Raw genomic sequence first — 24464 nt, 5'->3', positions numbered from 1 at the left:
TAGTGTCACCGTCATATCCTTAGAACCATATTCTCTTGGGAGAAAAACATGTCTAGTTAAGAATAAGCAAAACATGTATCACTTAGCAAAAGAAATAATGATCCCTTTAAGCATCTAAGATCCTCATGGTGGCTGTACTGGGAGGTGATCCTGAGATATACACCAACCCAACCTCAGAGGTTAGACTAATGTCCTCTCTAGGTCAACTGTAACAACAACACACAGAGTAGAAATATGACAAGACAGTTTGAAGAGACCGTATGGTTCCTGATGAGCAAGACTGGACAAGAACATGATAGAAGGAATAGTATATCTAAAAACTAAATAGAATATGTCTGTCCCTAGGGGCAGTTAGCCACAGGAAACACTACCGAGGCCAGTGTAGACCCACAGGTGTCACCCAGAGACATCCCCAAAAGACGGAGTCTCAAGTCATGCACTTGCGTGATTGCAGTTCCTTTAGCAAGGAAAAGTCATTGCTGCTTCAGAGACAGATGCATCAAGCCGCCTTGACCCATTGCCTCCAGTCAGTTCATCCTACTTCCCTTGTTCTCATCAAAGCTCATCAAGCAGCCCTGGAAGACTTGGCTCCCAGTGTCCGTCGGCTTGAAGGGAGTAAATGTACCAAATATGTGGACTTGGAGTGTGTGATTCAGTGGCAGTGATTTGATTCAGTGGCAGTCATTTGATTCAGTGGCAGTCATACTTCTCACTGTAAATAAATGAATGGATTGGCATCCTGGTTTTACACCCGGATAAAGTGAGCCTACGCCAGGAGAAAGGACCCACTCTTGGTCCGTGGACAAATGAGACACCTGAACTTGCTCAGTTGACAGCCGGATCTCAGGCCTTGGTGAATGCACTGCACCTCTCCAGGGACCCAGCCCGGCTCATCAGGACTCAGCTCCGGAACTGCCTCCTTCTGCTGCTGCCATCCTCCCTATCCGATGGGGCCTCACTCCTCACCAGTACCATCCATACTCCCTATCCGATGGGGCCGCACTCCTCACGAGAACCATCCATCCTCCCTATCCGACGGGACCGTGCTCTTCACCAAAACATCCATCCTCCCTATCCGACGGGACCGTGCTCTTCACCAGAAACATCCATCATCCCTATCTGACAGGACTGCGCTCGCCAGAACCATCCATCATCCCTATCCGATGGGACCACGCTCCTCACCAGAACCATCCATCCTCCCTATCTGACGGGGCCGCACTCCTCACCAGAACCATCCATCATCCCTATCTGACGGGGCCGCACTCCTCACCAGAACCATCCATCATCCCTATCCGAAAGGGTCACACTCCTCACCAGAACCATCCATCATCCTTGTCCGATGGGACAGCACTCCTCACCAGAACCATTCATCATGCCTATCTGACAGGGTCACACTGCTCACGAGAACCACCCATCATCCCTATCCGACAGGACCGCACTCCTCACCAGAACCATCCATCATCCCTATCTGACAGGACCGTGCTCCTCACCAGAACCATCCATCATCCCTATCCGACAGGACTGCGTTCCTCACCAGAACCATCCATCATCCCTATCCGACAGGACTGCGTTCCTCACCAGAACCATCCATCATCCCTATCCGACAGGACTGCGTTCCTCACCAGAACCATCCATCATCCCTATCCGACAGGACTGCGTTCCTCACCAGAACCATCCATCATCCCTATCCGACAGGACCGTGCTCCTCACCAGAACCATCCATCATCCCTATCCGACAGGACCGTGCTCCTCACCAGAACCATCCATCATCCCTATCCGACAGGACTGCGTTCCTCACCAGAACCATCCATCATCCCTATCCGACAGGACTGCGTTCCTCACCAGAACCATCCATCATCCCTATCCGACAGGACTGCGTTCCTCACCAGAACCATCCATCATCCCTATCCGACAGGACTGCGTTCCTCACCAGAACCATCCATCATCCCTATCTGACAGGACCGTGCTCCTCTCCAGAACCATCCATCATCCCTATCCGACAGGACTGCGTTCCTCACCAGAACCACCCATCATCCCTATCCGACAGGACCGTGCTCCTCACCAGAACCGTCCATCATCCCTATCCGACAGGACGTGCTCCTCACCAGAACCATCCATCATCCCTATCTGACAGGACCGTGCTCCTCTCCAGAACCATCCATCATCCCTATCCGACAGGACTGCGTTCCTCACCAGAACCACCCATCATCCCTATCCGACAGGACTGCGTTCCTCACCAGAACCACCCATCATCCCTATCCGACAGGACCGTGCTCCTCACCAGAACCATCCATCATCCCTATCTGACAGGACCGTGCTCCTCTCCAGAACCATCCATCATCCCTATCTGACAGGACCGTGCTCCTCACCAGAACCATCCATCATCCCTATCCGACAGGACTGCGTTCCTCACCAGAACCATCCATCATCCCTATCCGACAGGACTGCGTTCCTCACCAGAACCATCCATCATCCCTATCTGACAGGACCGTGCTCCTCACCAGAACCACCCATCATCCCTATCCGACAGGACTGTGCTCCTCACCAGAACCATCCATCATCCCTATCTGACAGGACCGTGCTCCTCACCAGAACCATCCATCATCCCTATCCGACAGGACTGCGTTCCTCACCACAGGACTGCGTTCCTCAATCCCATCCCCTGACAGGATCATCCCCATATCATCCCTATCTGACAGGACTGCGTTCCTCCCATCCCAGAACCAGAACCATCCATCATCCCTATCCAACAGGACTGCGTTCCTCACCAGAACCACCCATCATCCCTATCCGACAGGACCGTGCTCCTCTCCAGAACCATCCATCATCCCTATCCGACAGGACTGCATTCCTCACCAGAACCATCCATCATCCCTATCCGACAGGACTGCGTTCCTCACCAGAACCATCCATCATCCCTATCCGACAGGACCGTGCTCCTCTCCAGAACCATCCATCATCCCTATCCGACAGGACTGCGTTCCTCACCAGAACCATCCATCATCCCTATCTGACAGGACCGTGCTCCTCTCCAGAACCACCCATCATCCCTATCTGACAGGACCGTGCTCCTCTCCAGAACCATCCATCATCCCTATCTGACAGGACCGTGCTCCTCTCCAGAACCATCCATCATCCCTATCCGACAGGACTGCGTTCCTCTCCAGAACCATCCATCATCCCTATCCGACAGGACCGTGCTCCTCACCAGAACCATCCATCATCCCTATCCGACAGGACCGCGTTCCTCACCAGAACCATCCATCATCCCTATCCGACAGGACTGCGTTCCTTACCAGAACCACCCATCATCCCTATCTGACAGGACCGTGCTCCTCACCAGAACCATCCATCATCCCTATCCGACAGGACTGCGTTCCTCACCAGAACCATCCATCATCCCTATCTGACAGGACCGTGCTCCTCTCCAGAACCACCCATCATCCCTATCTGACAGGACCGTGCTCCTCTCCAGAACCATCCATCATCCCTATCTGACAGGACCGTGCTCCTCTCCAGAACCATCCATCATCCCTATCCGACAGGACTGCGTTCCTCTCCAGAACCATCCATCATCCCTATCCGACAGGACCGTGCTCCTCACCAGAACCATCCATCATCCCTATCCGACAGGACTGCGTTCCTCACCAGAACCATCCATCATCCCTATCCAACAGGACTGCGTTCCTCTCCAGAACCACCCATCATCCCTATCCGACAGGACTGCGTTCCTCTCCAGAACCATCCATCATCCCTATCCGAAGGGGTCACACTCCTCACCAGAACCATCCATCATCCCTATCCAACAGGACTGCGTTCCTCTCCAGAACCATCCATCATCCCTATCCGAAGGGGTCACACTCCTCACCAGAACCATCCTGTGTGCTGCCTACTTCCTTCGCCGTCTTGGTTTCCTCGCCTGTCAAATGGTAGTAATGATAATAACCAACTCGGTGGATGAAATGATATAATCTGTAAGCATACGGACACTCTACCAATGGAAATCCTTTTCATGAGCACAATTCCAAAATTTACATTGCAAAATACGGGCCCTCAGTTTCACAACTGTTTGGATCTTTTTGAAATAAATAACTATATGTTACTGATATTTTGACCTCTGTTAGAAATGAATATTTACTCACTGATTAGGAACACCACAGGGCTTCTTTAGCATTCAATCAAATTTATCAGCAGGATAAATGGTGTTTTTTTTTTAATGAGTATGTTTTTTAAAAATTAGAATAAATTTTTTAAAAATTGAGACAGGGTGTTGCTCTGTTGCCCAGCTTGGAGTGCAGTGGTGTGACTGCGACTCACTGCAGCCTAGACCTCCTGGGCTTAAGCACTCCTCCTGCCTCAGCCTGGGCCCCCAAGTAGCTGGGACCACAGGCACATGTGACTATGCCCAGCCAATATTAAAAAAAATTTTTTTTTTTTTTGTAGAGACGGGGATCTCACTATATTGCTGAAACTGGCCTCGTTTTTTGTAGAGATGGGGACCTCCCTATATTGCTCAGGCTGGCCTCGAACTCCTGGGCTCCAGGGATCCTCTTGCCTCAGCCTCCTAAACTGCTGGGATTACAGGCATGAGCCACGATGCCTGGCCTAAAAATTAGAATAAATTAACTGTGCTAAAAATAATTGGCTAAGCGTGGTGGCTCACACCTGTAATCCTAGCACTTTGGGAGGCTGATGTGGGTGGATCACCTGAGGTCAGGAGTTCAAGACCAGCCTGGTTAACATGGTGAAACCCCATTTCTACTAAAAATACAAAAAATTAGCTGAGTGTGGTGGCGTGCACCTGTAATCCCAGCTACTCAGGAGGCTAAGGCAGGAGAATCGCTTGAACCCGGGAGGCGGAGCTTGCAGTGAGCCGAGATTGTGCCATTGCACTCCAGTTTGGTCAATAAGAGTGAAACTCTGTCTCAAAATAATAATAATAATATAATAATAATAATAATTAAAGACCAAGCCAGGTGCAGTGGCACACACCTGTAAACCCAACACTTTGGGAGGCCGAGGCAGGAGGATTGCTTAAGTGCAGGAGTTTGGGACCAGCCTGAGCCACACAGTGAGATCTCATCTCTACAGAAAGTATAAAAATTAGATGAACATGGTGGTGTGCATCTGTAGTCCCAGATACTTGTGAGGCTGAGCTGAGAGGATAGTTTGAGCCCAGGAGTTTGAGGCTGCAGTGAGCTGTGATCGCACCACTACACACCAGCCTGGGCAACAGAGGGAGCGCCTATCTCAATACAAAACAAAACAAAACTAATAATTAAAGACCAAATTCAGTACAGAAATAGTATTCAGGCAGTAAATTAGGCCCCTTGCACACTGAACCAGAAATTCTTTGCTTTGTTACTGTTACAAAGGTAGCAAAATGCCCTGTACTGTGCACTGTCTTGTGAAACTGGCAGCATGTAATTCCTGAGCACTTACTCTTTAGTGATTTGAGTTGTTCCTGACACATCTTCTTACGTGGTCCTATCCACCAGGCCCAGATCAGCCCACATAGTTGGTGCCTATTGAATACCTACTGAATGAATGGACATGAACCAGAACATGAACTGTCTGACCAGGGGGCAGATGCTTTAGGGATGACATGGCAGCCACCGTGGTGGTGGTGGGGGTGGAGGCGTGGCTCTGGAGTCTCCACAGAAGAGTGACAGTTAGCCTGCAGAGTCCAGAGACTTTGTTTTCAAAAGACACTCCCAGCTGGGCACAGTGGCTCATGCCTGTAATCCCAGCACTTTGGGAAGCCGAGGTGGGTAGATCATGTGAGGCCAGGAGTTCGCGACCAGCTTGACCAACATGGAGAAAACCTGTCTCTACAAAAAATACAAAAATTAGCCAGGCATGGTGGTGCGCACATGTAGTCTCAGCTACTCAGGAGGCTGAGGCAAGAATCGCTTGAACCTGGGAGGTGGAGGTTGCAGTAAGCGAGATGATGCACACCACTGCACTCCAGCCTGAGCAACTGGACTCTGTCTCAAAAAAAAAAAAAAAAAGCACTCCCCTGAAATAGAAAACCACTGTGTCTAGCTACAGATCATTCATAGCTTGCCCTATGTTCCTTACTCTCTCCTCTTTCAGCCAGTCAAGATCTGCATTCTCGGTCCCCCTGCTGTGGGAAAATCCAGTATTGCTGAAGAATTGGCCAAGTACTACAAACTGCATCACATCCAGCTGAAGGATGTTATTTCTGAAGCCATAGCAAAACTGGTAACACTTTAAACTATTTTCCTGGGCATTTTAATTAATTACTGTATTGTTCTTAGGGTGAAAATATGTATATTATTCGAATTAGCCAGCCGGACGCAGTTTAGATGATCCCAATTTTGTTGGCAACATCCGAGGCGTCCTAATCAGTAGCCAGGGGAACATCTGGCTTCTCTTCCCCCTCAGGCCTGAGCAGAGTGTTGACCTTGGCCACACTGGCGTCAGGGAGCTTCTTCACAGCCTGTTGGATGTGGCGCTTTCTGGCTTTGGCATCCGCATTGAGTACAAGTGTGTGTTTGTCTCCTCTCTTCTTCGTGGCCAACTCAGAGGCCGGGGGAAGTTAGTTGATGATGGCACAGTGGTCACGCTGGTTTCTCCTGAGGACACTCTTCGGAGGATATCGGGGCTGCCCCTGGAGCCGCAGTGTCCTGGGACACCAGAAGGTAGATGACGTGCAGATCTTCTTTTCTCTGTGGCTGTGGACACTTTTCAGCACTGCCTTCTTGGCCTTCAAAGCTTTTGCTTTTGCTTTGGCTTAGGGAAAGAAAGGATCTTCCTTCTTTACCTTCAGAGCCATCTTGTAAAATAGCTTTTTTTTGGGGGGGGGGATGGAGTCTCACTTTATTGCCCAGGCTGTAGTGCAGTGGTACGATCTCGGCTTACTGCAACCTCCGCCTCCCGGGTTCAAGCAGTTCTCCTGCCTCAGCCTCCCAAGTGGCTGGGATTACAGGCATGTGCCACCACGCCTGACTAATTTTTGTATTTTTAGTAGAGACGGGGTTTCACCATGTTGGCCAGGCTGGTCTAGAACACTCCTGAACTCAGGTGATCCGCCCGCCTTGGCCTCCCAAAGTGCTGGGATTACAAGTGTGAGCCACCACGCCCAACCTGAAATGGCTTTTAACTACTTTATTGGGAATTTTGACATTTTTAGAAATGCTTTTTTTAGTTTTATAATAAACAAGTAACTGATTTTATATGTCAGTAAACAGAAGATGTTATTTTCATTGAATTTTGTTGTTGCCCCCAGTTATGAAAACACAGAACTCTACAGGGCTTTCCTCTGAGATGGAAGCAGCTTCCATGGGTTGCCCTTGAAATGTAGTCTGCCTCCAGCTGCGGTTCAAAGTGTAGCTTGTGTTCTCTCTGTTGCCTGGAACACTTTTAGGTGCTTTATTCGTGTTGTATGTTTCTCAGGGTATTATCAAACTTTATTTATAAACTGCTTTTTATCATTTTATTGGAAATGGCTGATACTGAGGTAGTTTTCATAAATGATTATTAAAAGTCTTGATTTCTACAACATGTGGTTCCTTCAAGGAAGATACAACCCAATACCTTAGAATAACACATTAGAAAAATGTTGACTCAAGCAGTTCCAGCATTAGCACAAAAATATACTAATCTCTTAAATATGCTGTTAAGAAAAACCTCAAGGATCTCATGTGTCTTTGTGGATATGCGCATCCTGCAAAATTTTGCATGACAGCTGTCATAGGGTACATGTCCTATTTGGGTCCCAAGCTTTTACCAGGATCACCTGCCAGCTGATTTGTGAGTAGCCAATCAATGTGGGGCATCATCCAGTGTGAATATCCCTGTGGTATGCAGGAGACGATTGTTGCCCCTAAGGATATAGGGGAAGGAGAAGAAGAAGTCGAAGAGGAAGAGGAGGAGGAGAATGTGGAAGATGCACAGGAGCTCCTAGATGGCATCAAGGAGAGCATGGAGCAGAACGCAGGTAATGCACACCCAGCAGAGAGCCGCGCCGCTCTTGTGAAGAGTGGCTATTTTTTAAAATCTGGTTATAAAAGACTGTTTACAAAAAGAAAGAGAAATAAAAGACTGTTTACTATTAAGAGTGAAGTACAGGCGGCATGGCTTATGCCTGTAATCCCAGCACTTTGGGAGTCTGAGGTGGGAGGATCACTTAAGGCCAGGAGTTTGAGACCAGCCTGAGCAGCATGGTGAAACCCCATCTCTACAAAAAAAAAAAAAAAAAAAAAAAAAAGGCCGGGCGCGGTGGCTCAAGCCTGTAATCCCAGCACTTTGGGAGGCCGAGACGGGCGGATCACGAGGTCAGGAGATCGAGACCATCCTGGCTGACACGGTGAAACCCCGTCTCTACTAAAAAATACAAAAAACTAGCCGGGCGAGGTGGCGGGCGCCTGTAGTCCCAGCTACTTGGGAGGCTGAGGCAGGAGAATGGCGTGAACCCGGGAGGCGGAGCTTGCAGTGAGCTGAGATCCGGCCACTGCACTCCAGCCTGGGTGGCAGAGCGAGACTCCGTCTCAAAAAAAAAAAAAAAAAAAAAAAAAAAAAAAAAAAAAAAAAAAAATTAGCTAGGCAAGGCCAGGCGCAGTGGCTCGTGCCTGTAATTCCAGCACTTTGGGAGGCTGAGGCAGGTGGATCACCTGAGGTCATGAGTTTGAGACCAGCCTAGCCAACATGGTGAAACCCCATCTCTACTAAAAATACAAAAAATTAGCCAGGTATGGTGCCGCACACCTGTAGTCCCAGCTACTCAGGAGGCTGAGGCAGGACAATCGCTTGAACCTGGGAGGCGGAGGTTGCAGTGAGCCAAGTTCATGCCATTGCACTCCAGCCTGGGTAACAAGAGTGAAACTCTGTCTCAAAAAAAATAATTAGCTGGGCATGGTGGCATGTGCCCGTAGTCCCAGCTATTGGGAGGTTGAGGCAGGAGGATCACTTGCACCCAGGAGGTTGAAGCTGTAGTAAGCCATGATCGTGCCCTTGCACTCCAGCCTGGGTGACAGAGTAAGATCCTGTCTCGACAAAACAAAAAAAAGAAAAAAGTAAAGTACAGAAATTATAACAAAAAAAAAATTCCTTCATAATCTCATTGTTAACATTTTGGTGATGATCTGTTGGTAGGATGGGGAAGAACTTCCTAAGTTAAAAAGAAAAAGAAAATCGGCTGGATGAGGTGGCTCACGCCCGTAATCCCCACACTTTGGGAAGCCAAGGTGGGTGGATCACCTGAGGTCAGGAGTTTGAGACCAGCCTGGCCAACATGGTGAAAACCCGCCTCTACTAAAAATACAAAAATTAGCCTGGCATGGTGGCACGTGCCTGTAATCCTAGCTACTCGGGAGGGTGAAGCAGGAGAATCACTTGAACCCGGGAGGTGGAGGCTGCAGTGAGCCGAAATCGTGCCATGGCACTCCAGCCTGGGTGACAGAGCAAGACTCCGTCTCAAAAAAAAGAAGAAGAAAAAAAAAAATCACACGAGTTCATAAATTGGACAAACCAAGAAAAAATATTGCCACTGCTATGATAAATTAATATCCTTAATATAGAAAATGTTCAGGCAAATTGATAAGAGAGTTATGAAATCCTTAATAGAAAAAGAATGGATGAGGCCAGGCGCGGTGGCTCACGAGGTCAGGAGTTCAAAATCAGCCAGGCCAAGATGATGAAACCCATCTCTACTAAAACTACAAAAATTAGCCAGGCACGGTGTTAGGCACCTGTAATCCTAGCTACTTGGAAGGCTGAGGCAGGAGAATCGCTTGAACCTGGGTGGCAGAGGTTGCAGGGAGCCAAGATCGCGCCACCGCACTCTAGCCTGGGCAGCAAAGTGAGACTCCCTCTCAAAAAAAAAAAAGAAAAGAAAAAAATTGATTAATGAAATGGGCCAATAAGTAATACAGGAAGATGTATAAATAAATGGAAACTTATTCTTACTCGCTTAGTAATTAATTGTAACCAGTTTGCTGAACAAAGTAATCACAGTAAGGTGTTGCTTTAAACTCAGACTGGATTCGCTCTTTCCCTTGGATAGAATTTCAGGCTGGTTTCATTGCCACTCCTAGATAGTGAGTAGCCCCTTTGTTTATTCATGCTTTAGGAAGTCTGTTCCAATCAAATAATTACAAAGTGGGTTTTGAGCTGAGAGGTCTCTAAGGGATCTTGCTACCTGCAGGAAAGCAGTCAGTAGCAGTTATTAGAAAAATAAAGCCATTTCTTCATTTTTACACTTGGACAGTTGAGATCCTCCATCATCTGGTTATTGTAGTATCGCCTTCAGACTCATCTAATGCAGTTTCTCCTCTTGCCGACTTCTCAATCACCTTTATTTTCTCTCCTCTTCCTTCCTCCTCCCTTCTTGCTGGTGGCCATTTCTGATCCTCCAGGGATCAAGGACAGGGGAGAAGGACAGGGACGGATGTGGCCAACTCAGATGTAAGTTGGCATTGGATGACAGACGGCATGCTCACTGCTCCTTCGTCATCTCTCAGGGGCTCTTGAGATTCTCCCACTGAGAACTGCCCACTGCACCGCTGGGGCATGGCTCTTGACTGCCTCCATGGCCATCACTGGTCTTCTGGTTCTCCACCCCTTTGTCCCAGAGGTTGCCCTCTTCCCAGTTACTCACCTCCACCTGGGTTGGAGACCCAGTTTCCCTCTCCTAACTTCATCCTATTACCTACCAGGTGTCCACATCACCCACGTTCCACTCAGGGAACCAGCGACTGTCCGGGGGCTATTTGCCATTGGCCAGCTTGAGGAGGGTTCACTCTGGTCCCTGGTCCTGGTTCCTTATGTTTGTCACTGCCCGCTTCCATCGAGGTCTCTAGTCCCCCGACCCTTTCCCTGAAGGCCAGGTTAGCCCTGAACCTCTCTCCTCCTCCCCTCTACCAGATCAACCTAGTTTTCTAGGATGGAGAGGTGGTTTCGTGTGCAAACACCAAGTGTCCGCTGAAAGCAGCCCATCATCTGACTCTTGGTTTCTGCTTCCTTGTGAGCTGCACCAGAAGGAAATGGCATCTGGAATTCCAGAGAGATTTCCCAGAGGGGAAAGGAGTGCACAGACGAATGCTTGGGGGTATAACGTTGCCTGTGCCTTCCCATAAGGCATTTGGGGATCACTATTTTGGTTTTAGAGAGTCTAAAAGGGTGGAGTTGGGCACGGGGGCTCATGCTGTATTCCCAGTACTTTGAGAGGTCAAGGTGGGAAGATTGTTTGAGGTCAGCCTGGGCAACAGAGCAAGACGCCCTATGCCTACAAAAAAGAGTCTAGCAGAGTTCTGATGCTCACCTTTTGGGTGAGGTGGAAAAAAACAAGACATTCCATTGTGAGGACATCTGTCGATGGATATCTGTCAGGGCCACATTGACGGGTGTGGGGCTGGGAGTTTTAGGAAGCCACAGTGTACATGGCCATGTGTAAGTAAAGCTTACAGCTGGGGTGTAAGGCTAGAAACAGGGTGCCAGGAGCAAGGAACTATGCCAGCCCCTAAGGAGAGACAAGAATGTCTAATAATCAGGCTAACAGGACTCAGCAAACATTGAACTTTATTTATCTACTTATTTATTTATTTTTGAGAATGAGTCTCACTCTGTCACCCAAGCTGGAGGGCAGTGGTGTGATCTCGGCTCACCGTAACCTCTGCCTCCCGGCTTCAAGCAATTCTCAGCCTCCTGAGTAGCTGGGATTACAGGCACGCACCACCACACCCAGCTAATTTTTTGTATTTTTGGTTGAGATGGGGTTTCGCCATGTTGGCCAGGCTGGTCTTGAACTCCTGGCCTCAAGTGATCTGCACACCTTGGCCTCCCAAAGTGCTGGGATTACAGGTGTGAGCCACTGTGCTTGGCTGAACATTATTTATTGACAGAGGCCTATATAATTGGCCTTTGCAAGGGCCCAAAAATCTTATCCAAGGCTTAACCTAACAGTTAAGTACCAACTGAGCTCTTTTCATGCTTGGGGAGGTGACCACATGGAACAAGAATTAGAGCAGAGACAGTGCCCAGCTGAGAACACTCACTGAGGCCCCCAGGCTCCTGAAGGGCCTGTCCTCGCACTCTGTTCTTCCCCCAGAGGTGAGAGGCCAAACAGGTTCAGCAGCCTCTGTCAAGAGAGATGTAAGAGGGGCCCTGGGAGGGGGCAGAAGAAGTGGTCGTGTGGGGAAGATAAGTCTTTAGAACAGCCAGCATCCTTCGAAGCTGCTCTCCCACATGTGACTCTCCGCTCCCCCACTTCCTACAAGATTGGAATCATTCAATTCCTTTTCACTTTCTCAGGTGTGTCCAAAAATCCCTCCGATCCATATTTACCTGAGACGAAAACATAGACCTGACCTATGTTTGAACAAAACAAGACCTTTGAACCCATGGCACTGAGGTCAGCTCACTTTTCCCTCACATGGCTGCATTTGTTATCACATGATTCCAATGATTCTAGCAAAATGAGTTTCCCAGTCCCACAGTGAGGCCCCTCCATGTCCCAACTCCACTCCCATCGGCCCCTGACGGTGCAGCAAAATAAGGGCTTTGTTACACCATAGAGTGTGCTAATTACAGATGTTGTGTTCACTTTACATATTTCAAAAGCATTGTGAAATTACTGGATCTAGTTGGTAGGATTCCTGGTGATCACTGGACTAGTCTTTCAACTTTTCTCTGAGTTTGAAAATAAAAAGGGGAAGAAAAGTCTGTAAATGTACCAACCTGATGTCTCTACTATACATGGGTCATTGTAAAATCTTGGCTTGCAGCTATCTAATTTTTTTAAAAACAAAACGCAGGCCGGGCGCGGTGGCTCAAGCCTGTAATCCCAGCACTTTGGGAGGCCGAGACGGGAGGATCACGGGGTCAGGAGATCGAGACCACCCTGGCTAACACGGTGAAACCCCGTCTCTACTAAAAAATACAAAAAACTAGCCGGGCGAGGTGGCAGGCGCCTGTAGTCCCAGCTACTCGGGAGGCTGAGGCAGGAGAATGGCGTAAACCCGGGAGGCGGAGCTTGCAGTGAGCTGAGATCCGGCCACTGCACTCCAGCCTGGGGGACAGAGCGAGACTCCGTCTCAAAAAAAAAAACAAAAAAAACAAAAAAACAAAAAACGCATGTTACTGTAATCAAGGCAAAGTTTCTTAAAACAGTTAACGTTGGCCGGGCATGGTGGCTCACGCCTATAATCCCAGTACTTTGGGAGGCCAAGGAGGGCGGATCACAAGGTCAGGAGTTCGAGACCAGCCTGGCCAACATGGTGAAACCCGTCTCTACTAAAGATACAAAAAATTAGCTGGGTGTGGTGGCGGACACTTGTAATCCCAGCTACTCGGAAGGCTGAGGCAAGTTGAACCCTAGAGGCAGAGGTTGCAGTGGGCTGAGATTGTGCCACTGCAATCCAGCCTGAGCGACAGGGTGAGACTCGGCCTCAAAAAACAAACAAACAAACAAACAAAAAACAGTTAACTTTGGCAGTGGAAGTCTAATCAGAACCATGACTCATGAATTAACATTGCGTTCTTTTCTGCTGTTGAGACTCACTGTTTCACATACTATCTTCCACAAGACTTTATTAAACAAGAAGATGAAGAATGCACTTGGAAGTCACAGAGCATGGCTTGACCACTTGCTTAGTTCCTCACTTCAGACCAGTCACTGCCTCTCTCTAAACCTGTTTCATCCTGTGTTAAAGAAAATAATAATAATAAGGGAGAGGAGCCGGGCACGGTGGCTCACGCCTGTAATCCCAGCACTTTGGGAGGCTGAGGCAGGCGGATCACGAGGTCAGGAGATCGAGACCATCCTGGCTAACACAGTGGAACCCCGTCTCTGCTAAAAATACAAAAAAATTAGCCGGGCGTGGTGGTGGGCGCCTGTAGTCCCAGGTACTCAGGAGGCTGAGGCAGGAGAATGGTGTGAACCTGGGAGGTGGAGCTTGCAGTGAGCCGAGATCGTGCCACTGCACTCCAGCCTGGGCGACAAAGCGAGACTCTGTCTCAAAAAAAAAAAAAAAAAAAAAAAAGAGGAGAGGAGAAGACAGAATAAATCCACCAGCTTGGAGGATTAACTGAGGATAACATAATGATAACCAAGGGAACATGAATGAAATTGCACTGTAAACTCTAAAAACTTACACAGAGTACAGTATCACCAATAACAGGGAAGGGTGGGAATCACCACCGAACGGTCTGTGTCCATGGAAGCCTGGACATGGCTGCATTACAGTCACTGAGAATTCAATCCTGGCGCAATGTTACCAGAAAGGGGGTCTCATCCTAGATCCCAGGAGCAGGTTCTTAGATCTCATGCTGGAAAAAATTGAGAGTGAGCCGCAGAGTATAGTGAAGTGAAGATAGTTTATTAGAGACTACCCTATTACAGAGTAGGGTGTCCTCAGAAAACAAGAGAAGGAACGCCCCATAGTGAGAAGAAAGAGTTTATTGAAAGCTACTCTGTCACAGAGTAGGGCGTCTTCAGAAAGCATGAGGAGGAAGGCCATACTATAAACAGTGCTTGATTGTACAGGTTGTTTTTTTTTTTTTTTTTTTTTTTTTTTTTTTTTTTTTTTGAGACGGAGTCTCGCTCTGTCGCCCAGGCTGGAGTGCAGTGGCCGGATCTCAGCTCACTGCAAGCTCCGCCTTTTGGGTTCACGCCATTCTCCTGCCTCAGCCTCCCGAGTAGCTGGGACTACAGGCGCCCGCCACCGCGCCCGGCTAGTTTTTTGTATTTTTTAGTAGAGACGGGGTTTCACCAGGTTAGACAGGATGGTCTCGATCTCCTGACCTTGTGATCCGCCCATCTCGGCCTCCCAAAGTGCTGGGATTACAGGCTTGAGCCACCGTGCCCGGCCTGTACAGGTTGTTAAGAACAGTATACTTGGCCAGGTGCAGTGGCTCACACCAGCACTTTGGGAGGCCAAGGTGGGAGGATCCCTTGAGGCAAGAAATTCCAGACCAGCCTGGGCAACATAGCAGGACCTCACCTCTACAAAAAATACAAAAAAATAGCCAGGTGTGGTGGTGCATGCCTGTAGTTCCAGCTACTTGGGCGCAGACACAGGACGATGGCTTTAGCCCTTGAGCCCAGGAGGTCGAGGCTGTAGTGTGGCCAAGATTGCACCACTGCACTCCAGCCTGGGTAACAGAGCAAGACCCTGTCTCCAAAAAAAAAAAAAAAAAAAAAAAAAAAAGGAGAGAATGAGAGAATAGTGTACTTTTTTATAAAGGCTTATGATCAACTTGTGACAGGCTATTAGTATTGTTTCTTATGTTACTTAAGAACATAAGTATGCTATGTTACTATTGATTTCAGCGAGAATTTACAAGTGTACTATTTAAAGCAAAACCTATTCTTAAACTAAGAATGCTTTTTGTTCTCGAAATATCAGGACATTTCCTTAAGTTCTCAGTCTTTAGTTAGTTAGCATCATTAACTCGGTCCCTCAACCATAAACATCTTGTGACCAAAAGTGCTCAACCCCTTGGGAATGTTACCCAGCAGGTTTGGCTTTATCTGGCCTTTATTCAAGATGGAGTCACTCTGGTTAGGACAAAGGATATTCATGACCAAGTCTCCAGACCCACTAAGGATGTATCTAGCTTGACAAGCCACTTAGTACGGATCCAACTGTACCCTAGAAATATTTTGTCAGTTATGGCCGGGCGCGGTGGCTCAAGCCTGTAATCCCAGCACTTTGGGAGGCCGAGACGGGCGGATCACGAGGTCAGGAGTTCGAGACCATCCTGGCTAACACGGTGAAACCCCGTCTCTACTAAAAAATACAAAAAACTAGCCGGGCGAGGTGGCGGGCGCCTGTAGTCCCAGCTACTCGGGAGGCTGAGGCAGGAGAATGGCGTAAAAACCCGGGAGGCAGAGCTTGCAGTGAGCTGAGATCCGGCCACTGCACTCCAGCCTGGGCGACACAGCGAGACTCCGTCTCAAAAAAAAAAAAAAAAAAAAAAAAAGAAATATTTTGTCAGTTTTATTTTACCTTAATATACATTTGTACAGGCAATAATTAAACAACTATTACACAACAATTCAGTGAGTTTACTAATTTTCAAGAATAATGCATGTAGTTACAAATGAGAGGCAGAAACACTGTATTAAAGACCTAAAAATAAGGCCGGGCGCAGTGGCTCACGCCTGTAATCCCAACACTTTGGGAGGCCGAGGTGGGCAGATCACGATATCAGGAGATTCAGACTATCCTGGCTAAAACGGCGAAACCCTGTCTCTACTAAAAAAATACAAAAAAATTAGCCAGGCGTGGTGGTAGGTGCCTGTAGTCCCAGCTACTCAGGAGGCTGAGGCAGGAGAATGGCAAGAACCTGGGAGGCGGAGCTTGCAGTGAGCCGAGATCGCGCCAGTGCACTCCAGCCTGGGCAACAGAGTGACGACCCGGTCTAAAAAAAAAAAAAAAGACTAAAAATACAAACATCATATAAATCAATGTCCACATTAATTCTGGAATTCCATACAAATAAGGTAAAAATTATATTACTTTGTCAAAGTAAAGGAAAATCATGTTTGTTTTTGTTTGTTTTTATCAATACACTAAAAGTAGATTAATGCCAAAAAGCTTTTATGAAACTTGTCAGAGTTCAGATTATTTTATGTAAAAGGATTAAAATAAAAGGATTAAACTGGTGAATGGTTTACCCAAGTATTCAAGTAGGTGAGTAAAAGAAACCAAAGAGGCCGGGCACAGTGGCTCATGACTGTAATCCCAGCACTTTGGGAGGCCGAGGCAGGCGGATCACAAGGTGAGGAGTTAGAGACCAGCCTGGCCAAAATGATGAAACCCTGTCTCTACTAAAAATACAAAAATTAGCCAGGTGCGGTGGCAGGTGCTTGTAATCCCAACTACTCAGGAGGCTGAGGCAGGAGAATTGGTTGAACCCGGGAGGCAGAGGTTGCAGTGAGCAGAGATCACGCCACTGCACTCTAGCCTGGACGATACAGCAAGACTCCATCACACACACACACACACACACACACAATATATATATATATATACACACACACACACACACACAACATAGGAAGGAATGATACTTGGAGGAATTTTTTTTTTGGCGGGGGAGGTTAGGATTTTGCTCTGTCACCCAGGCTGGAGTACAGTGGTGCAATCATAGCTCACTGCAGACCCTATTTCCTGGACTCAAACAATCCGCCCACCTCAGCCTCCCAAGTAGCCACCATGCCTGGCTAATGTTTTCTATTTTTATTTTTATTATTTATTTTATTTTATTTGAGACGGAGTCTTCTCTCTGTCACCCAGGCTGGAGTGCAGTGGCACGATCTTGGCTCACTGCAAGCTCCGCCTCCCAGGTTCACGTCATTCTCCTGCCTTAGCCTCCCGAGTAGCTGGGATTACAGGAGCCCGCCACCACGCCTGGCTAATTTTTTTTGTATTTTTAGTAGAGATGGGGTTTCACTGTGTTAGCCAGGATGGTCTCGATCTCCTGACCTCGTGATCCACCCGCCTTGGCCTCCCAAAGTGCTGGGATTACAGGCGTAAGACACCACACCTGGCCTTGTTTTTTATTTTTAATAGAGATGAGATCTCCCTATGTTGTCTAGGCTGGTCTCGAACTCCTGAGCTCAAGCCATCTTCCTGCCTCACCCTCCCAAAGTGCTGAGATTACAGGTGTGAGCACCTGGCCCGTTCCTGGAGGGATATTAGCTGCCTACATACTTCATGATTAGGTATTTGGTGAACTTTGGGGATTAACATGAAAAATACACAGCCGGAGAGAGCTGCCCATTTTCCTAATAGAAAACAAACCTCATTTTTCACTAATGTCATGTAGAAACTCCATACCATTAATAAGCCTTTAGATCACCAACTTTGTTTTGGCCTTATTAAAATGCTGGAGAGTATCTCTTGATTTACAATATTTTTTTTTTTTTTTTTTTTTTTTTTTGAGACAGAGTTTCGCTCTTTTTGCCCAGGCTGGAGTGCAATAGCGCGATCTCGGCTCACCGCAACCTCAGCCTCCCGGGTTCAAGCGAGTCTCCTGCCTCAGCCTCCCGAGTAGCTGGGATTACAGGCATGTGCCACCACCCCGGCTAATTTTGTATTTTTAGTAGAGACCGGGTTTCTCCATGTTGGTCAGGCTGGTCTTGAACTCCCGACCTCAGGTGATCCACCTGCCTCGGCCTCCCAAAGTGCTGGGATTACAAGCGTGAGCCACCGCGCCCGGCTACAGTATTTTTTTTTCTAATACTGCCCAAATAAACCTATAATGAACCTAAAGTCACCGGTAGGAATGGACATTCTGCATGCACAATAAAAAATGCAACTGAAAGCAAATAAGCAACAACTCAAAATATTACTGAGGAAATCTGTAAGTGTAAATGAATATGCAAAAAAAAAAAAAAAAAGTTCACATGAACACAAGTTTTGACCAGTTAAAAGTTCACTAGAGATTACATAAGAATTTTGGAAAGTGTATATGTATAATCAAGTAAAATATTTTAAACTAGTCCATCATGCCTCAGTTAGTTTTAAATTGCAAACTCCAATACACAGTTCTTTTAATAAATTAGTGCAATATGAAAGATTTGGGAATATTAATGTATCCATATTAGATCAAATTGAAGATTCCAAAATTTCTTCCAAGAGCCATCTTTTGCTGCTTCTTTTTTTTCTGGAGATGGAGTCTCACTTTGTCACCCAGGCTGGAGTGCAATGGTGCGATCTCGGCTCACTGCAAACCCCGCTTCCCAGGTTCAAGCAATTCTCCTGCTTCAGCCTCCCGAGTAGCTGGGACTACAGACGCACATCACCACACCCGGCTAATTTTTTTGTATTTTTAGTAGAAATGGGGTTTCACCGTGTTGACCAGGCTGGTTTCGAACTCCTGAGCCTAGACAATCCACCCACCTCGGCCTCCCAAAGTGCTAGGATCACAGGCGTGAGCCACCCTGCTGGCCGCTTCTTCTTAAGGTATTTCTTCCCTGAGCTGCTTACAGATACATTACCTGATTTAGACAAATTTATCCAAATATCAAACTGCCTGGATGAGATGTAGATTTTTAAACTTCTGTATCTCAGCAAAAAATGGAGTTTTACCCATTGCCTGGTGAAGTGAGTAAAAAGCCACTCATTTTGTTTCATTTCTAATTACCTTTAAGAATAGCTGTATGGATAATTCTAGTTCTGAGGTACATTTATTTACCAAGCTCAGACTGGGACCCAAGTGGAACACTTCTGCTTCTGCTTCTACAAAGAAAAAGGAAAGTCACATACGGTGGCTCAACGCCGGTAATCCCAGCACTTTGAGAGGCTGAGGCTGAGGCAGGAAAATTGCCCGAGCTCAGGAGTTTGAGACCAGCCTGGGCAGCATGGCAAGACCCTGTCTCTACAAAAAAAAAAAAAAAAAAAAAAAAAATTAGCTGGGCATGGTGGTGCGCGAGGCACCACCTGAGCCCAGGAGGTTGAGGCTGCAGTGAGCCAAGATCCCGACATTGCACTCCAGCCTGAGTGGCAGGAGTAAGACCCTGTCTCAAAAAAAAAAAAAAAAAAGAAAGAAAGGGTGATCTCTCCCATGAGGCAGATTTCCTACAAATACATAGCTGTTGGACTCTTTCCTTTCTGAAATCACCGCTTGCTGTTTGGTCATCATCAGTTATGACAGTGCAGTTTCCTGGGGATGAGGGAACAGAAGCCAAGCTGTAATCCCAAATGCATTCCCTCACATTCCCACCACTGCTCAGGGGAGCAGCTCTCTATTTGTAAACATGTTTTAGTAATTATGAGTATGTGTTAATATGAACATTTTGAATATTACTGGTATTTGAAAGATACATTTAAATTTTTTTGTGTTTTTTTTTTGAGACAGAGTCTCACTCTGTCGCCCAGGCTGGAGTGCAGTGGCACGATCTCTGCTCACTACAAGCTCCGCCTCCCGGGTTCACGCCATTCTCCTGCCTCAGCCTCCGGAGTAGCTGGGACTACAGGTGCCCGCCACCACGCCCGGCTAATTTTTGTTGTATTTTTTAGTAGAGACAGGATTTTACCATGTTAGCCAGGATGGTCTTGATCTCCTGACCTCGTGATCCGCCCCCGTCGGCCTCCCAAAGTGCTGGAATTACAGACGTGAGCCACCACGCCCGGCCAAATGTTTTTTTAGAAAAAGGATGACGTTTTTAAAAGCTATGTAGGAGGGCTGTGCTCATTCATTTTCAAACAGCGCAGTTGCCGGCCATAGAGCTGAACCCTGGCCAAAGGTCATCGGATTATCTCTAAGAGATCACATTTCTCAAGAGAAAGGCACTTGGGCTGGGTCCTTTGTGTACTGGGTCACGCCTCTTAAGCATCCCATAATTACCAAAAAATGCTGCTGAAGGTCCCTTCTTAATTACTGAGCACTTTCGTTCCGAATCAAGCAGAAATGAATGGCTAAACTCAGGGCCTGAAATAAACTGAGGGAGGCATTGAAGGGAATTGCAGCTAGATTTCTAGATTAAGTGCATTTAATTTAATAACAAAGCCATTGAAAAATGAAAATAGACTGCTTAGGCCGGGTGTGGTTACTCATTCCTGTAATCCCAGCACTTTGGGAGGGTGAGGCGGGTGGATCACCTGAGGTCAGGAGTTTGAAACCAGCCTGACCAGCATGGCAAAACCCTGTCTCTACTAAAAAATACAAATAAAATTAGCCAGGTGTGGTAATGCACACCTGTAATCCCAGCTACTCAGGAGGCTGAGGCATGAGAATCTCTTGAACCCAGGACACAGAGGTTGCAGTGAGCCAAGATTGCACCACTGCACTCCAGCCTGGGAAACAGTGAGACTCTGTCTCAAACAAACAAAAAAGAAAATAGACAACTTAATAAAATCAGACTTAGAATATTAGTGAATCCTTTGACATGTTTTTATTTGGCTTCATTTTTTTTTTTTTGAGATGGAGTCTCGCTCTGCCACCCAGGCTGGAGTGCAGTGGCTGGATTTCAGCTCACTGCAAGCTCCGCCTTCCGGGTTTACGCCATTCTCCTGCCTCAGCCTCCCGAGTAGCTGGGACTACAGGCGCCCGCCACCTCGCCCGGCTAGTTTTTTGTATTTTTTAGTAGAGACGGGTTTCACCGGGTTAGCCAGCATGGTCTCGATCTCCTGACCTCGTGATCCGCCCGTCTTGGCCTCCCAAAGTGCTGAGATTACAGGCTTGAGCCACCGCGCCCGGCCTGGCTTCATTTCTTGGCACCCCTGTGAACCTTACTGGGAAGTAATGTAGAATCATTCGGAGGAATTTCATTATGTTAAATACTACTTAAGATTTTTTTTTGTCTTAGCCATAATATTTAAATTTCTGAAAGACACAGTTATTTTCTGAACGTGTTACTGCCTAATGGGTGGTGTGACACTGAAAGGTAGAAGAAGGGAGAGGTGTTTTTTTTGTTTGTTTTTTTGTTTTGAGACAGAGTTTCGCCCTTGCTGCCCAGGCTGGAGTGCAATGGTGCGATCTCGGCTCACTGCAACCTCCGTCTCGCGGGTTCAGGTGATTCTCCTGCCTCAGCCTCTCGAGTAACTGGGATTACAGGCATGTGCTACCACGCCCAGCTAATTTTGTATTTTTAGTAGAGATGGGGGTTTCTCCATGTTGGTCAGGCTGGTCTCGAACTCCCAACCTCAGGTAATCAGCCCGCCTTGGCCTCCCAAAGTGCTGAGATTATAGGTGTGAGCCACTGCTGGGGGAGGTGTTTTAATTAGATCAGTTTATTGTCATTGATAGAGTAATAAAAAGAAGCCTGAACTTATTTATTTTACATTATGTAAAATGAGGGGGGAGGAGGGAAGGAGGAGGGGGAGGATGAGAAGGGGGAGAAGGATGAGGAGGGAGAGGAGGAGGAGGACTCACTGATAAGGTAAAAGAGTAGTACAAACTCTGGCAAGAGCTTTGAAGATCAAGTTCTCTAACTTGTCAAACTTACATTACTATAATGTACACATTAAGCAAGGTAAGGATAGGGCTGTGTCTTGAACATTGTAGCTGTTCGATAATTATGATGGAATGATAGATGAATATTGTGGTGGAGTTGCAGCATGTTGTTGTTAAACCACTGTACCGGTTTTAGAACAAACTCCTCCCTCCTCATCCTCCCCAAGCAGTGCCAGGAACCCAGTGTCAGGGCTTGAGAGGGAACTGTCCAGTGGGGCTGAGGTCAGAAATGCCAACTGGAAAAGACAGGGAGAAGGGAGCCACGTTCTTTTCTGAAGCGTTACAGAGAAAAGTGCCTTTGAGGGTCGGGCCAAGTTTGATTGTTAGTCAAATCCAGCACCTTCTTTTAGTAAATTATGTGCTAGCAACATCCATGAATGCTATCTCACAATTCTCACAACAGAAGCATTTATTATTGTATAGTAAGGTTACAGAGGTGTAATATCAAAACAGAAACCCTGCGGGGGGTTGCGGGGAGCTCTCTGCATTGCTCCAGTTGCTTCTCCTCAATCAATTTCACCAAAAATTGGGATTACAGAACATTTTGAAAGTGCAGACATCAGCACTCGCCCATGCTCTTTCTTGCAGATGAGTTCACTGGGTTCTCCTACATTATTGTGCATTAGAATTCACGTCACGTTCAAAATACAAAATCACATATTTTTTACTTTAAGGGACAAAATGTAATCCCAGCATTTTGGGAGGCCAAGGTGGAAGGACTGCTGGAGGCCAGGAGTGCAAGACTAGCCTGGGCAACATCGCAAGACCCTTTCTCTATAAAACATTTAAAAATCAGCTGGGTGTGGTGGCAAGCGCCTATAGTCCAGCTACTTGGTAGGCTGAGGTGGGAGGATTGCAGAGCCTGGGAGGCTGAGGCTGCAGTTAGCTATGACCACACCCCTGCATTCCAGCCTGGGCGACAGAGTGAGACCCGTCTCTTTAAAAAAAAGCAAAGCAAAACAAAATAGGGATTTCCAATAGTACCTTTGACTACAGAACAATTTTTGAGATAACTTTAAAACAACTCTTATGCAGAATGTGACCCCACAGTAATATTTACATATATGCTTTTTTATCAGGTCAACTAGACGATCAATATATAATTAGATTTATGAAAGAAAAGCTAAAATCAATGCCTTGCAGGAATCAAGGTTACATTTTGGATGGATTCCCAAAGACCTATGATCAAGCAAAAGACCTGTTCAATCGTAAGTTTGAGTGTTCTATTTTGAGTATTTATATTCAGGTAAGTTGCAACTTTATTGTTCAGAGAAATAGTCACTCAATTAAAGTAAACAGAAAACTAGAGAGACTATTTTTGAGCCTTGGCTCACCTTTCATTAGGTAGCTTTTTTTTTTCTATGTTTTTCCCCCCCGGATGATGGCTCAAGGTGCATAGCCTTTTACAAATTTTTTACAATTTTATTGTATTGTATTGTGGCACAAACACTTAACATGAGATCTGCCCTCGGAACGGGTTTTTAAGTGTGCAATACATGATCATTGGCTATAGGCACTGAGTTGTTCAGCAGATCTCTAGAGCTTATGTATCTTTCCGGATTAAAATTTCATGCCTGTTGATTAGTAACTTTTGTTTTTCCCCTCCCCAGCCTCTGGCAACCACCATCCCACCCTTTCATTCTTTGAATTTGACTACTCAAGTTCCCTATTTAAGTGGAATCATGCAGTATTTGTCTTTCTGTCACTGATTTCACTTAGCATAATGTCCTCAAGGTTCATCCTTGTTGTTGCACAAAGCAGAATTTCCTTTAAAAAAAAAAAAGCAGACCATTCGTCACCCCGGCTGGAGCACAGTGATATATATGATCACAGTTTACTGCAGCCTTGACCTCCTGGGCTCAAGCGGTTTTCCTGCCTGGGTCTCCCGAGTAGCTGGGAGTACAGGCGTGCATGAACACACCCAACTAATTTAAAATTTTTCTGGAGGTTTCACTCTGTTGCCAGGCTGATCTCTGAACTCCTGGCTTCAGGTGATCCTACTGCCTTGCCCTCCCAAATTATTGGGATTACAGGTGTGAGCCATGGTGCCCAGCCATTTCCTTCTTTTTAAAGGCTGAATAGTATTCTGTTGGATGTCTATACCACATTTTCTTTATCCATGCATCTATCAATGTACATTTAGTTTGTGAGACTATTTCTAAAAATACATGTGCTCTTTATGGCTAGTTTTCATTAGTGCTTGCTACTTAAGATATTTGGATTTTTTTGCTGTGATCCATGGTAATAATATATTAATAAACACAATGAGGAATATTTTGTTTTCTTAGAGGAAGATGAGGAGGAGGAAGATGAAGTCAGAGGCAGAATGTTTCCCTTTGATAAATTAATTATACCTGGTAAGTTTATTTTCCCAAGATCACATTTAAAAGAATGTAAAATGAGGGGGGAGGAGGGAAGGAAGAGGGGGAGGATGAGAAGGGGGAGGAGAAGGGGAAGAAGGATGAGGAGGGAGAGGAGGAGGAAGATTCACTGATAAGGTAAAAGTAATTTTGTAAAACTACAAAAATTAGCTGGGT

At 46.7% G+C, this 24464-nt stretch overlaps 1 protein-coding gene across 2 annotated transcripts in view; it reads left to right on the top strand.

The window, feature by feature from the left end:
* The window catches only part of AK7 (adenylate kinase 7), a 101362-nt gene that overhangs the window by 60095 nt on the left and 16803 nt on the right, over window positions 1–24464 (top strand). For both annotated transcript variants that reach the window (XM_050799062.1, XM_050799061.1), the window contains 4 exons: window positions 6097–6225; window positions 7834–7963; window positions 23007–23135; window positions 24216–24284. In XM_050799062.1, coding sequence (XP_050655019.1) covers window positions 6097–6225; window positions 7834–7963; window positions 23007–23135; window positions 24216–24284 — 457 coding nt within the window. The remainder of the gene's footprint in view (window positions 1–6096; window positions 6226–7833; window positions 7964–23006; window positions 23136–24215; window positions 24285–24464) is intronic.

This window comes from Macaca thibetana, chromosome 7, assembly GCF_024542745.1.
Source record: "Macaca thibetana thibetana isolate TM-01 chromosome 7, ASM2454274v1, whole genome shotgun sequence".
Classification (NCBI taxonomy): Eukaryota; Metazoa; Chordata; class Mammalia; order Primates; family Cercopithecidae; genus Macaca; species Macaca thibetana.
Note: the sequence above shows the minus strand (reverse complement) of the source record. Positions and strands in the feature narration are given on the sequence as shown.